The 15830-nt window shown below is 37.7% G+C and overlaps 1 protein-coding gene across 2 annotated transcripts in view; it reads right to left on the minus strand.

Moving 5' to 3' along the window:
- chchd6a (coiled-coil-helix-coiled-coil-helix domain containing 6a) overlaps positions 1-15830 on the minus strand; it is a 546344-nt gene that overhangs the window by 305177 nt on the left and 225337 nt on the right. For both annotated transcript variants that reach the window (XM_039771514.1, XM_039771516.1), the window contains one exon: positions 12620-12690. In XM_039771514.1, the coding sequence (XP_039627448.1) occupies positions 12620-12690 (71 nt within the window). The remainder of the gene's footprint in view (positions 1-12619; positions 12691-15830) is intronic.

The raw sequence follows: 15830 nt of genomic DNA on the forward strand, positions 1-15830 counted from the left end.
CGAGTAGTGGCTGCCATTCAGACAATGGCAGTAATAAGCAGTCAAGGGACTGGGATGACGACCCCATTCTATTTACAAACATACTGCATACTGATAATAAAGCCCAAGCACATTAACAAAAAGGGCTGATTCAATTTACTTTCATTACAACTTTACTTGTTTTATAAAACACTGTATTTTAATAGCTGTACCACACATACATAAATATATACACACATACATTATATATACACATAACATTGTGCATACACAGTATATGTACCTCCTGGCAATATGACTGTTAAATGCTGTCAAAGAGAAGTACTTCAGTTTCAAAATCCCAAACACATAAAAGAAATCATCTCAGGAGAATAATTATGAAGTGATGAGGGAATAGTCATATAATTAAAGCGCACACACACACACACACCTTGGCATTTATCTGGTCCACAGAGTCACCGTATACCTTTGAGCGACAAGTGAACCAGAAGAAGAGACAGACAGTGCGTTGAGGGCAACAGAATGAAGATTCAGAGATACAATAACAATATTAATCTGGGAAAGAATGTCAAGAGTAATAAATGCAGGCAGAAGAGTTATTGAATATTTAAAATAGGCAGAGATGAAGAGATCTAATAAGTGAGAGTAATAGAAGATCATCTGCCCCAGAATTGCAATGGGATTTTTTGCACCTGAGCACCTATTTTTACTTCTTAAGGGTATTTTATTTTTTTCCAGTCCATTAATGATTTTTTTTCAGTCCATCCATTAGATGCTTGAGACAGGAAATCATGTGAAATATGAGGATGTCAAAATAGCTCTTACATCTCTGAAAGCTCCAGGTGTTTGTTTCACAGCACTCGCTATCCCTGGCTCATAGGCAGAGACTGTATGCTATGGTATAAAAGATTTTACTCATAGTTGCAGGGCTGCTACCTTGGAAGACACAAAGAATGTTATAACACCAGCCATGGATGCCCCAGGGATCCAAATCAGAGCAGTGCAGAGTTTTTGATATCTGGTTCTTAAAAAGTCTGGTTCTTTGTTGGAAAGTTTATGCTTCTTGAATACAGTATCTGCTGAGTGAATAGCTGCATACTTATTTCACACTGATACAGTATATCTAAATAGTGAACACTAATCTTTATACATACGAGCAGGGCCAGCCCAAGCCTTTAAGACGCTCTAAGCAGAACAAGATTTGAGGGCCCCCCACCACCTTGGCGCTGCCAAAACAACTAATGTCAATGCCTGATCAATCGCACACTTAATATAAATTTAACACACCCATTATCACTTTTATTAGTTGTTGCTGTTGTTTACATTATACATGTTTTCACCCTTCTCTGGATTTTAATCATAAAAGGTATTAAACTCACCAAAGTGCTCTCATGTTAATGTCTACTTTAATATTCAGTCTGACCCAGTCCTCAGGCTCCCCTAGACAGTTCAACTTTTTGTTTTCTCCTAACTCTCAAACTATTTAAAGTAGACAAGGACCTACCTCATGTTCTCCTTTTATCGCAATATGATCCAGTCTGTGATCACTTTCAGTTTCATTGCCTGGTTAAACAGTCTGACAAACCAAAGCTCCAGCAGATTACGAAGTATGCAGCTAAAGTTATTGGGGCTGATGGAGATGATTTGACTAGTGTGTGTGTGTTACAAGGCAATGTTAGAGAAACTGGAAATCGTCTCAACTGATGACAGTCATCCATTACATGTAGAATTAAAGTTCAGTAAATCAGGAAGGAAGGATAGTCGTTTTGAAAACCCACCCAAATCGCTCCAGAAACTCCTTTCTTCCTAGTGCCATACGACTTTTCAATAAGAAATATTGGAGATAATGATTAAGGTTTTGATATACATCCTGTAACCTTTTTTTTTAGTATAAATATGCATTATCTAACTGCCTTACCTTAACCTTTCTTGTTTCTATTTGTCTGTTTTATTTCATTCTGTCTGTTATTAGAAGGCAAATTTCACGTTTTCTTGTGTAAACTTGACTAAATAAAGAAACCTTAAACCTCTCAGCATTCCTGAAGCAGCTGTCCAGTGTTACTGATTGCTTGGCTCAGTTGTAGAGGCGAGTTAGAAAAGAGCAAACATTTGGAGTGCCTATGCCTAAGGGCTGGGATGAAAATCCCTAATCAAAGATATACAGTACTAAGTTGTACACTGAATGTGGTGTGTTGAAAAGTAACCAAATAAACCAGTAGGCCATGCATTTAATTGTAAACATCTTAAACACTTTAACTGCTCTTTGTTAAAAAATTTCCAACATGTAAAAGTGCAGAACAACTATCAACTTCAAATGAAATGACTTATTTTAAAAATAAAAAATGCAACCCAAAACAAAAACATCAATTAAATTAAATAAACACTTAAATAATGACACACAATGAAAAGATGAACCTGAAACAACATTACAATAACTGTTCAAGAACAAAATACTGTATAAAGCTGAATGATTATGAAAACTATGTAAAGACGTGCAACGAAATTCCAAAAGTAAAATTTAAGGCATTTACTTCTTTTTTTCCAGATATTCTTATTTCTTCCTCTTACAACCTATGCCTGGCACGGTGGCGCAGTGGTACCACTGGGTTCGCTTCCCGGGTCCTCCCTGCATGGAGTTTGCATGTTCTCCCCGTGTCTGTGTGGGTTTCCTCCTACAGTCCAAAGACATGCAGGTTAGGTGCATTGGTGTGCTTGGTTTGGGGGTGTGTGTGTGCTCACTGCGGTGGGCTGGCGCCGTGCCCGGGGTTTGTTCCTGCCTTGCCTTGCTGGGATTGGCTCCAGCAGACCCCTGTGACCCTGTGTTAGGATATAGCGGGTTGGAAAATGACTGACTAACTGACTGTCTACCCCAATATTACACTTTCACCTTAGAATCTCTCTTTCCTGAAGAGATCTGATGGCCAGCTTTGTTGCTGATGCTAATCAGTGCAAGCCCACACAGTCTTTCTTGTGCCATGTGTCAGGGATGCCAGGGGCAACGACCCGGCCGGGACGCCGCGAGTGACCGGAAGAGGGTCAATGCCCACCCTGGATCACGTCCTGGTTGCTTTGTGGGCCACAGGTAGAGGGCTTGGAAGCCCAACCCTGTAGGGACCCGTGGTCACCACCAGGGGGCGCCCCAATGCCTTGGGGACCCTGGACCTCAGCACTTCCGACACACCAGGAAGTGCTGGGGGGAAGATGAAGAGGGACACCCGGAGAGCTTCCAGAACAGCCGGCATTTCCGCCACACTGGGACGTGTCCAGGGAGGAATATATAATGGAATATATAAGGAATGATATAAAAGGGGCCGTCTCCCTTGATTCGAGGCTGGAGTCGGGTGGAAGCAGGACAAAGCAGGAGAGAGAGTGGAGGCGGCTCGAAGTGGAAGGCATTGTGTGGCCAGGACTGTGTTTGGGGGTTTGTGTGCACTTGTGAACATTGTATATAGTTGTAAATAAACGTGTGGTGGTGGAAAACAACATGTCTGCCTGTCTGTGCCCGGGCCGCATCCACACATGGAAGATCTCAAGTGATTTTTGATTAATTTGAGCTTAGAAAAGCAACAGTCACTGGTATAGTGCGGGCTATCCGGCGAGCTATCCGAATATATCTTAATTTTATGCTGAATAGTTTCTCTCTGAATGTATTATTTTTGAAGCTGGAATATTTAAAAAAATATTACACTTTATTAAAGCTTATGTACTGTATATTCACTCGATCACAATGTGACCCAAACCAAGCGTCATGTCCCGTATCGTTATATCCCGAGTAGCAGGGCTGCCACGGTTAGCTGACATAGTCGATGCTGTTCTAAACCGATGCATCTTTTGTATATAAATGTGCGTTTTTGTTTTAGAAAATGGGTCTATGGCATATATTGATTTTACGATGACACACATGTAATTCATCGGACCCTCACAGAGAGCGGATTTTAGAAATCAGAGAAGGCAGACAAGCTGGATTTAGAGAAAAGTCAAAACTTTAAATGTTGCAAAATTATAGTTTTAAGAAAGGCTAACCTTTACTGGTCATTTTCTGGACTTTCCACTTGTGTGAAAAAACAAACCCTTAAACCACTGGTTTTCTTAGGACATGAACACTTCATGAAAATGTACCAACAGTGTCTATCAAAAGACTTTTGACAGAGAGGGGCCATGGGTGTTCACCTTGGCCCTGACAAGCTTTAAAAAGTCAGCAAGATGAAGAAAAATCAGCAACCAGGAAAAGCAAGAAGAACACAGCCACTAAGAAGACCCATGCTGTGAGACGCAGCAATGTAACCTCAACAGAATGAACGCCACACACATTGAGTGTGTCAGCCAACATTGTCTATGACAGCTCCAGAAACATCAAGGTTGTACTGGTCATTTGCCACATCCATTTGGTTTTTCTTTTCTTTTTGGCACATTAAGGTTATTTAAGAATGTTAAAGACTAGAATGACTGAATAAAACTGTATTGCTAACTCCACCTGGCTTGTATTTCGTATTTGTTCTATCCTGCCACTTAGGGTATAAATAAAAAACAGTAGATGTCCTCTTGGGAAGTGAAGCACAACAGCAGTCTGTTTCACATGCAGCACACATCCATAGCTCCAGTATTGCATGAATGCATGGATAAGAGAACAAGAGTTGGGGTGGAGAACATATGTGTGGCTCTGCGTAACAAAGAAGCTGGGAATGGATATAAAAGAATCTACAATAGGGTGACCTCAAAATCCTTCCACAAAAATCAACGTTGTTAAAAAATTGAGAAATGTACATTTTCTGTTCTTTTTTTGATTGTTCGTTTTTTTTACATTTTCCAAATTAGTACTATGTAAAATAGCAATGATTACCATATAAGCACATGAAAGAATCTGAATTAACACAGACACACAAAAAAAATGTAATCGTAAACACCAAAATATAATGAAAATTAGCCGTTCCTGGCAGTTCCACCAGCGTAGTAGTGAAACAGGACAGCAAGGAGGGCCCTGCCCGGCTCCCCACTCCTGATATCACACTTCCCGCTCCCCACGGCCCACAGCCTCTGTCTCAGATTAGCGTGAATGTATCGCTCCTGCAAGTGAACTATGATTCTTAGTGCGATGATTGAAGTCGCAAAATCAACTGGAATGTTCAAGCAAATTACACAAAAAACCCAATCTAAATCTGTTAAGTAGTTCTGTCATGCGTTAGCTAAGCGGAGGTAAGGTACACCCCCCGAAGCTGGCGCATGAGTGAGGAGGGACACGCCCCTCCTCTCAATCCACTGCGTCTCTTGCGGATTTGTGCAAATAAATCGGTACAGCAAACAAACTATGACACATAGTGAAATGAGAAAAGTCGTAAAATCATCTGGAATGTTCAAGCAAATTATAGAAAAAAACCTGATCTAAATCCGTCTTGTAGTTCTGTCGTTCGCCAGCTAAGCGGAGATAAGGTACGCCCGAGGCTGGCGCGTGAGTGAGGAGGGCCCCTCGCCTCAGCCTCGCTCTCAGATTCGCGAAAATAAATAGTTACTACAAGCAAACTATGATAATTAGCGCAATGAGAGAGGTTGCAGAATCAACCAGAATTTTCAAGCAAATTATAGAAAAAAAACACAATCTAAATCTAGATGGTTATGTGGCCAAAATAGTGAAAGTTTCCGAGGTGACCCCAGTCACCCAGTAAGGAGACCCCTGCTGCTGGGTGAAATTTCTGTGTGGAACACTGTGTAATTGTAAAGGTCAGGAAAAAAGAGAGTCTAATCTTTGTCCCACCAGTTGTTCTTTGTAATTCTTCCCCATAACACTTCGACTGGCATCCTGAACTACGAAGTATGAAATCGGATTCTGCACACGGGTGTGGCAACTTGGGGGGTCTGATGGGAGCTTAGAAATTCCAAATCCATCACATTATCCCCATCACCAAAACAAAAAACACCAGATATATTTATTTCACTTGCACAGGCACAATTAAAACATGTCCTTGCACATATTTTGCAGCAAAATATGTTTTATTTAGTTTACATATACAGTAGCAAATATTTAACTTTAAAATCAAAGTATGATCGCTACCTCTCTTAAAAACCTCTGGCGCTGCCTGTGCCCAATTAGCAGTCTATTTCCTGTCTTTGTCTTTTTTGTAAAGACCATTACAAATAAGAAGAAATGATTAATAATTATGTTAAGGTGTGTATGAACAATAACCAACAATTTTCTTTTTTTTTTTTGATGTGCATTATAGTTAGTATCATTTAGTATGAAGTGTGCACAATGCTGCGTTCTCTATTATTGCATTACTTTATATGTGCAGAGAATCCCAGTTTTTGTGAAGGGCTGTGTTTTCAAGTGTCACATTCATTTGAAGGCTTTTTAACAGCTGTGCACAAGTCATGATTTGCATTATAAGCAAAAAAGTCCAAACTGGAACATTACCTACTAAACAGGAGTTTGCATGTTCTCCCCGTGTCTGCGTGGGTTTCCTCTGGGTGCTCCGGTTTCCTCCCACAGTCCAAAGACAAGCAGGTTAGGTGCATTGGTGATTCTAAATTGTCCCTAGTGTGTGCTTGGTGTGTGGGTGTGTGTCTCACGGTGGGCTGGCGCCCTGCCCTGGGTTTGTTTCCTGCCTTGTGCCCTGTGTTGGCTGGGATTGGCTCCAGTAGACCCCTGTCACCCTGTAGTTAGGATATAGCGGGATGGATGGATGGACCTTCTAAACACCCCTCAAGCTATGTCTCAAAACCCCAAGGTGTTCTGCTGAACATGGTTACCAAACAGAGACAGAGATGCATTTTCACACTGAATTAACATTAATGGAAAGTAAACCAATAGTTTTTTCTTAGCTTAAAGGTAACACAAACTTATAAATTCCACGTTCAGCCAGTTATTGTAATCGGCATAACTTTCTGTAATCTTTCAAACTTTTTCATATCTGAAGGTATGGCCAACCCTAATTAAACTAAATTGCTAAAATGGCAAATCATTTTGAAGTTAGAAAAGTATAAAGCATAATTAGCTAAATCTGTACAATCATTGGTAAAGAATGCTGAAATTACACTTTAATAATGTGCAAAACAGAAATACAAATGCAATAAAACAACAGTAATCATAACCATATATGAAGCTGTCAAGTTCCAAAAGCTCTGAAGAAAAACTGGTGAGTTAATTCTGGAGCCCATATAAATGATGGAGCCTAATTACGTCAATTGAATTATTATACTATTGTTCTCTAGTGCTGAGCAATGGACATAATTAAATATAATTGCATAATCAGACACACAATACTAAGCACATCTCTGAGTGCATTTATGGTCGCTGCTAACAAACACATTTGAAATCCACACATTATTTTTTGCTCAAGCAATTTAATGAAATTTGTTGCCAATTTTACTAATATTTTATTTAAATCATTTAAAATGTATCTATTAACTATTGTAATATGTAATTGTATAATAATGCAATGCAATAAATAAATAGGCAAAAATATTCTAAATATAAAAATGTGTAAAGTGTTGAGCGGCTTATAAATTTGCTTAAAACGTTATTTTTATTTTGTTTGGACCAGACTACTAATACCTGAAGGTGATGCTAGATGCAATAAATATGTTGTAAAACCCATCATTGTATTCACAAATGGAAAATATATAATGGAAAACCTTACACTAAGGATTTTTCCTGTTTTAGGCATTTATACTTATTGCGAGTAGCTTGGTTGGCGAGTGTTCTGCAAGATGAGCTAAAATTTTTAATACATTTTAACTTGATAGATGAGTAAGGTCTTGCAATACGAGTAGTGCGTGTACACGTTGTCTGCCGAGCATCACGTGGGGATTGTGGGTAATCGTCTCCCATGCTCGTTCTCAGTCGGCGTACCTCACTCATATAGTCAACATCAGTATGAGCGTATACTGTTTACTATAGCATGGTCACCACGTGCGAGTCCCTGTCATGCACCCCAAAACACAAGGCCGAGTCTCAGTACTTTAGCAACACCAGCTCTATTCAGCATGAAACAGGAACAGCCAGTTATTTATTGTAGAGGGATCTGCCACTCTCCTATACAGAGAAACAGCAATCAGGCAGGGTCGTGACGATGTTAGTGGCTAAGTAATACTGTGCTCTTGCATTGATAATGTTCCTTGCGTCACCCATTAATGGCAGGTACTTGCTTATAGCTTGACCGCAATCTTTTCTGATTCTCTTTTACGGCGAACTGCTACAGCGCTGGGACCCTGCGGTTGCTTGCTTTGGGATGCTCGTGTGTTGTCCCATTGTTAATCCTAAAAGAGTTTAGAAACCTTACAGTGCGTAAAGCATTTTTTTTTTATTTTCTGTCCAAGTGTAGTGACTGTTCAGGCAAAAGCAACTGTCATTGGAGAGATTTCCTTGTTAAAGTCACAAAAAAAAGAAAAAGATTCCAGTGAGCCAACAGATAGCAGGGATTCCGTTAGTTAGAGTGAAGATTTTGTATTAATATTTTTTATATAAATATTTGTGAGTTGTGAATTGAGTTATGTGAGTTTCCATTATTTCTTATGGGGAAATTCGCTTTGATATATGAGTGCTTTGGATTACAAGCACGTTTCTGAAACAAATTATACCCGCAAACCGAGGTTTCACTGTATTTTATCTTTCTGTTCTAAAAGTTCTGAAATACCAACTGAAATGCTTAAACCAATGAAATTTACTGAGTGACCTCAAACATTGAAAATTGAAATATTTAACAAGTTAGAAAATGTATGCATGGTGTAACATTCAGGTACTTTAAGAACAAGATGTTGTGCAAAATAAAATTAATTAAATAAACTTAAGATTTGATTTGTTATTGCACGTAAGAGCGGGAGTCAACCGTTTTAACAAACAGCGTATTGCACTGATACGAAATAGTTGTGTGTGTATATATGTAGATATGTATGTATATGTATATATATGTTTATATATGTGTATATGTATAGATATGTATATATATATATATGTTTATGTGTGTATATATATATATATATATATATATATATATATATATATATATATATATATATATATATATATATATATATATATATATGACGACAACACTCATCACTCACAACAGTGACAAAACAATTACATTGACAATCAGGTTACGTTATTTTCAAAATGTTTCCTTTTCTTTTCATTGCTTCTTTAACACACTACTTCTCCGCTGCGAAGCGCGGGTATTTTGCTAGTATTTAACATATAATTCAAATGTTTGTAAGACATTTGTCTTCTCTTTTTTCAATTTTCTATCTTATCTCAATTCATTATAAGGAAAAATATTGCTTCTTGTAGAAGGTGAAATTGTCTTTGTGCTGGATGCTGCAAGCCTGAGTGTGGCTGAGGTGCTGGACCAATTGGCCCTGCAGTGTTCTCTATTGCCTTGGGTGTGAGTTTGCGCGTACAATCTTAAACTTTCACTGTGGTGATGGTGATTAGTGCAATCCCATGCACTAGTAGACTACATTAAACATTGAACATACTTTTTAACAGCATTTTATAATGACACGTAGTTAAAAAACACAGCCCAACTAGGTTTGTGGTGGCTCAATAGTAGTAAAAAACAGCAGATTCCAAGGCAAGTGATATAAAAATGGCATTGATTGATGTGCTGTTGTTATTTGTTGAGTATCTATGACTAAATGTAGTTTATATTTCATAAACATAACATATATTCAAAAAGGGGTTAATATCTGTTGAAATCTCAAGGTAAAACTGTTGTCTGCTTTGGAGCATGATGAAGAGAAGACCTGGAACTTTGTCGATACACTGTAGTGTCAGACAAATATTGAATAATTATTAATGCAAAGTTTTTAATTAAAATATTAAAGGCTTTATTTAAAATAACAAAAGTGGTCGTAGAAAGATTAAAAGTCAAATAACAACCCCAGCAGGTATTTAGTGAATAAAATACAACTTCCTCTTTCTCAGCCTTAGTAACAATACCACTCAGTTACCCAATATATGCCAACTTATATCAACAATAAAGTAAATTACCAAACTAAATAAATTGATCCAAATGAAATAAACAGTAATAGGATAAGATCACAATAAAAATTAACCCATGTCAAGAAACATGCAACTGCATTTAGTTTCCCATCTAGCTATTAACATTAGTTAAAAGAGAATAATTCATTAAAATGATATAAATTACTTAGAACTTGGAAAGGACCCAATGTATTGTCAAAAGGGATTACCAAAGTGGACACTTAACTTAAAGATTTCATTTCAGTTTCAAGAAAAACAGACACGCAAAAGCATGTCTATTAGCGTGGATGAACCTTAACCTTTATTGTACATTTTACGGCTAAGCAACTCTTTCGGCACAACAGCAAGCAGTAATTCTGTTCCAATCTGGCAGTCTGCAGGAACAGTGTCTGAAGAAACTTCATAGCACAGTGTAGTCTTTATTGTACACCCTGTGCCTTTCATTTTCTTCTTATATTTCAACCTCAGTTCCTTTCCTAAACCCACCTCATTGTTTACGTCAATTAGGAGTTTTCTACTTTTCCTGTGTAATTAATAAGTGCAAACGCCTTTGAGCTGCAGGTAGATAAAGTCTGTTCCTACAATAATAATATGCAGATAATACAGACATGAGGCTGGTTTTAGCGTAAGATAAATAGTGAGTAAATATTTGTTCACTTTGTGCCTACAAAGCGACACTTAGATAATTCACAATTCCTTTCCTCTTCAAATAATTTATACGTTTATGGCTAACTCACCGAAAGTGGCAAGAGAGGCGAGCAGCTGTACAAGCGAACTGTGGGGACGCACCTACCTAGCGTTCGACTAACTTGTGTTAGGGATTGGTTTTGCTGTCAAAACTGGGTTTCGGAAGAGTGAAAGAGAAAAAAACGTACAAAATATTCAAGTTGAAGTAACCTCTCTCAAGGTAAATTTGAAACCATAAACAACTCCGCAACTGAAGTTGCTCTAAACGTTTCTCTGTTTTACAACAGACGAGTTTACAAATTCAACAATACTTTTGATTGGGAGATTTTGAAATTTGAAAACTTTGTACAGCACTCTTAATTCGAGAAATCTCAACGAAAATGGAGTTGGCGTGACAAATTCTCTTGAAGACTACATGTGTCAGACAGACAGACAGATAGACATGGCAATCATATTATAGGAAAACACCTAAAAACGTATCCGAAAAATAACACAGTCAATTTTGCTAGGTGATAATAATCTAAAAAGTTGATAAGAGTTTACAGTATATTAGATTTGCTTTTGTCTCTCTCTCTCCATATATATATATATATATATATGCTGCTCAAAAAAATTAAAGGAACACTTTTTAATCGGAGTATAGCATCAAGTCAGTGAAACTTCTGGGCTGTTGATCTGGTCAGTTCAGTAGCAGAGGGGGTTGTTAATCAGTTTCAGCTGCTTTGGTGTTAATAAATTTACAAACTGGTGCACCAGAGGGGCGACCCCCAAAACAGGAATGGGTTAACAGGTGGAGGCCACTGACATTTTTCCCTCCTCATCTGTTTTGTCACTCATTTTGCATTTGGCTATGGTCAGGGTCACTACTGGTAGCATGAGGCGATACCTGGACCGTACAGAGGTGGCACAGGTAGTCCAACTTCTCCAGGATGGCACATCAATACGTGCCATTGCCAGAAGGTCTGCTGTGTCTACCAGCACTAATCTCAAGGGCATGGAGGAGATTCCAGGAGACAGGCAGTTACTCTAGGAGAGCTGGACAGGGCTGTAGAAGGTCTTAACCCATCAGCAGGACTGACCGATATCTGCTTCTTTGGACAAGGAGGAACAGGATGAGCACTGCCAGAGCCTACAAAATGACCTCCAGCAGGTCACTGGTGTGACTGTCTCTGACCAGACAATTAGAAACAGACTTCATGAGGGTAGCCTGAGGGTCCAATGTCCTCTAGTGGGCCCTGTGCTCACTGCCTGGCACTGTGGAGCTTGATTGGCATTTGCCATAAAATACCAGAATTAACAGGTCCACCACTGGCTTCCTGTGCTTTTCAAAGATGAGAGCAGGTTCACCCTGAGAACATGTGACAGATGTGAAAGGGTTTAGAGAAGCCATGAAGAACATTATGCTGCCTGTAACATCGTTCAGCATGACCGGTTTGGTGGTGTCACCTATAGGACATTATGTTTCAGTCCACCTGATGCTGCCAGGTTGCACCTCAGACTGTGCAGGAGCTCAGTGATGCCCTGGTCCAGATCTGGGAAGAGATCACCCAGGACACCATCTGTCGTCTCATTTGGAGCATGCCCACCGACACTGTCAGGCATGCCCCGAGCACGTGGGGGCCATACAAATTACTGATTATGATTTGGAGTTGCTACAATGAAATTTCTGTAAACTTGATTGGCCTGCCACACTTTTTCACTTTGATTTTTGGAGTGTCTTTGAATTCAGCCCTCTGTAGGTTGATAATTTTCATTTCCATCAAACGATGTGGCATCCTTTCGTTCTTAACACATTACCAGTCCATATCAGTAGTGATATCCAGCAGGATTTTTTCCCCATTGAGATCTGATGTGCTTTAAAAGTGTTCCTTTAATTTTTTGAGCAATTTATATATTAAAACTCTTCACTTGTACCACCATTCACTGATTCAAAGTTGAGGATTAAATGCCAAAGACTTTCTTGACTATCAAACAACTTACTTTATATGGGCTTCTGCTTCATTGGCAGCTTCATGGAACTGCTCAGATGTTAGCTTGTAATACTCCACATTCTAAAAGGAAAAATAAAAAGATGTATGACTTTGGTGATTGAGCTCCTTAAAAACATCACAAGTGGATTCATTACAAAATAATTATTTGTACAAATATCCCAGTCATGACATAAATCTAAACAAAACTGCAGATACATACAGTTCAGTAAAAACTTCAATATTGATAAACACGAAAATCCACTACAATTTACAAATCTAGAACTTCAGAATGGAGGTGAGATTAAGCTCCAAATAAATGAAACAAAAAGTGTTTTATAATGGCTTTGTATTGCTTTTTCTACAAATGTTCAGCCTACTGATTACGTTTTAACATTACTGCTACTAGAGCACTATAGTTTTTACTACATCATTTTTTTTGGATATTAACTACTTTTTTTTTTATCACAAATTGCTATAGGATTGATTAACAATAAATTACAGTGGACTCACAAAGTATTTAGACTAGTGAAAGGCAACCTTTTTCGAGTTGCGGCGCACTAACTCCAAAAATTTTCTTTCACGGCGTACCTGAGGGACTGCCCATAAATAAAGTCATGACGACACAATCTATGGACAATCACCAATAAAAACAGCTAATTTTACAAATTTGAAAGACTTTTTATTTATAAAGGAATCAAAGGATAAATCTTAAATTTAATTAATGTGAACGTTGAGATTGTTTTTCAGCACATATGAGATTGATGCGAGGAAGACAGACGCGCATTTCCTTGTCGATCATTTGAAGTCTCTCGCATTTCTTAGACAACATTTCTCTAAGTATTCCGTTATCTGTTTTTCCAACATAAAATATATATTTTTTAAACATTATCTTTTTAATCCACCAAAAGTTCAAAAACACTAGCAATTTTAAATATTTTACAAAAGTTTTCACGGCGCCCCTAGAAAATTCCACGGTGCACCGGTTGCCCGACGATGATTTAGACCCATCACAAAGGGTGTAAATAATTACATAAATGAGAAGTTTCACTTTTGTATTTTTAATATATTCGTACATCTTTCTGAAAACATGTTTTCATTTTGGCATTGTGGGTACTGAGTGTGGTTTGCTGGGCAACAATAGAAAATTATGTGGAACTCATAATCATTACACTGACTGTAATCTTCACTGTGACTTCATTTATTATTTATCTATTTATGTTTATTTGTTTACCTTTACTTTTACTCTGTTGAATATTTGGAACCATTAATAGTAACTGTGCTTCTCATAGTTTGTTTACCTAGTTTATTATATACTCTTATGCACTTTTATCTAAGACATCTATAGGCTTGCTCCAAATAATATTTCATTGTATTATACAGAGACAATAAAGGCATCTTGCATCTTGAGTACCTTCTGAATCCACTGTACAAATACTATTAAAATATGGTAGTGGATTACAGCACTATTGCTGAATACAATGATGGGTTTTACAACATATTTATTGCATCTAGCATCACCTTCAGGTATTAGTAGTCTGGTCCAAACAAAATGTACATCCATATTAGTAAGTCTCAACTTTAAGACAAATATCTCCCAACATTTTTTAAAGTTTTCTTATTAACGAAAAGAATTGTCATATACATAAATGCAAAGCTAATAATTATCATATTTCTCTAAGTCAGCAATGCCTGAAACAAATATTAATGATAAAATATTCATATGAAAGTTGCAATCCTTGCTCTTGAAAGGTAGAGTCTGGAGGTGAATTGTGACATTTGGAAGGGCTGGTCTGAGCTTATCCTTGGTTACAATCGCTTTGTTACTCCATCTGCAGTGAACGTGTGATATGACTTTAAACAAAGGACTGACCTCTGGACAATTAGAATGCAAAATTATAAAAAAAATAGAAAACATTTTGTGCCTGGCAGACTGCCATTAAATGGTACAACATTACCTGCCATTATTGCAGTTAATGCGATTTAAGACTTTGCTAACGTACAGAATGAAATTCATTTAAATAATAACGTGAGCTGCTTAAGTTAAGACAAAAGTTCAACATGATGCTTGTGATTGTCTCATCTTACTGCAGGTTGCGTTTTGAGTTTATTTTAATAAATGCTAGTCTCGAATACGTGGTATAAAAGGCAAGGCCAACTATTTGAGTCAGTGTATAATTCAAATCTGACGCCTCATTACAGCACATACTGTAGCTTCTTGCTGCTGAAGTTTTATCTCCTTGACTTCTTGATGTGTATTTCAGTTTGTATTCTGGAACTGAAGCATATTTTTCAAAATGTTAAATAATATTATTTTTATACATTACTTGCCCCCATGCAGTTTTTTATACAGAACGAAAGAAAAACTTTTATGATTTAACAGACCCTAATAATAATAATAATATTAATAATAATTGAAACGATGTGGAAAAGTCCAAGAAGAAAGAAAAAAAAAATCGTTATTCGTGTAGCAAAATCCACATCTCCATTATCCAGTAGTATGCTCCAAACATGCAAAATGCAGGCATTTTAGCTAAAATATTATTAATACTTCTTTCAGTGTAAAATAAAAACAACAAAGGCATTCCCACAATACTGTGCTTTTGAATGGAAGACAGGACTCTTGACCAACAAATGAGGGGAAGAGGCAGATCTTCTTCACAGAATTATGGGAATGCTTCTCCTGTTTATGTTATATGTTCATTTTTCTAGGAAGCAGCTATTAATATTTTAGAAAAAAGATCTAAGATGGAGACTTAGGGTAAAGAAAGAAATATTCTTATTGAACTGATTAATTGCTACTGTATGAACGATGGGATAATGAAACATTCTTGGGAAAATGGCGATAGTATTTTTGAGTTAATGTGAATATCCACAGCAATATAAAAGTCATAATGGAAAGCATATGTTCCTGGTAGAAACACCATTTCTGTTACTATCAAGCTACTGAACTGTGACATATCTAGTGACATATCTAACAAGGTGTAAAGAAATATGATGATGTGTCCTTGAAGATCCCTATTGTGATGACACTGCCAAAATCCATTTGGCATTTACAGGTCTGACACAGAGCTTTTGGATGATATTAATCTTTAGGTCATGGCTGACCAGAAGTTAGCAACAGGAGAAGTGAATCTGTGCTCCCAGCAAGGACATGATAAACGTGCTGAGATCCTGAAGCTCCTACAGCAAACGGACAGGACGAAATCAATCTGGTACAGCAT

This window comes from Polypterus senegalus, chromosome 12 (genome assembly GCF_016835505.1).
Source record: "Polypterus senegalus isolate Bchr_013 chromosome 12, ASM1683550v1, whole genome shotgun sequence".
Classification (NCBI taxonomy): domain Eukaryota; kingdom Metazoa; phylum Chordata; class Cladistia; order Polypteriformes; family Polypteridae; genus Polypterus; species Polypterus senegalus.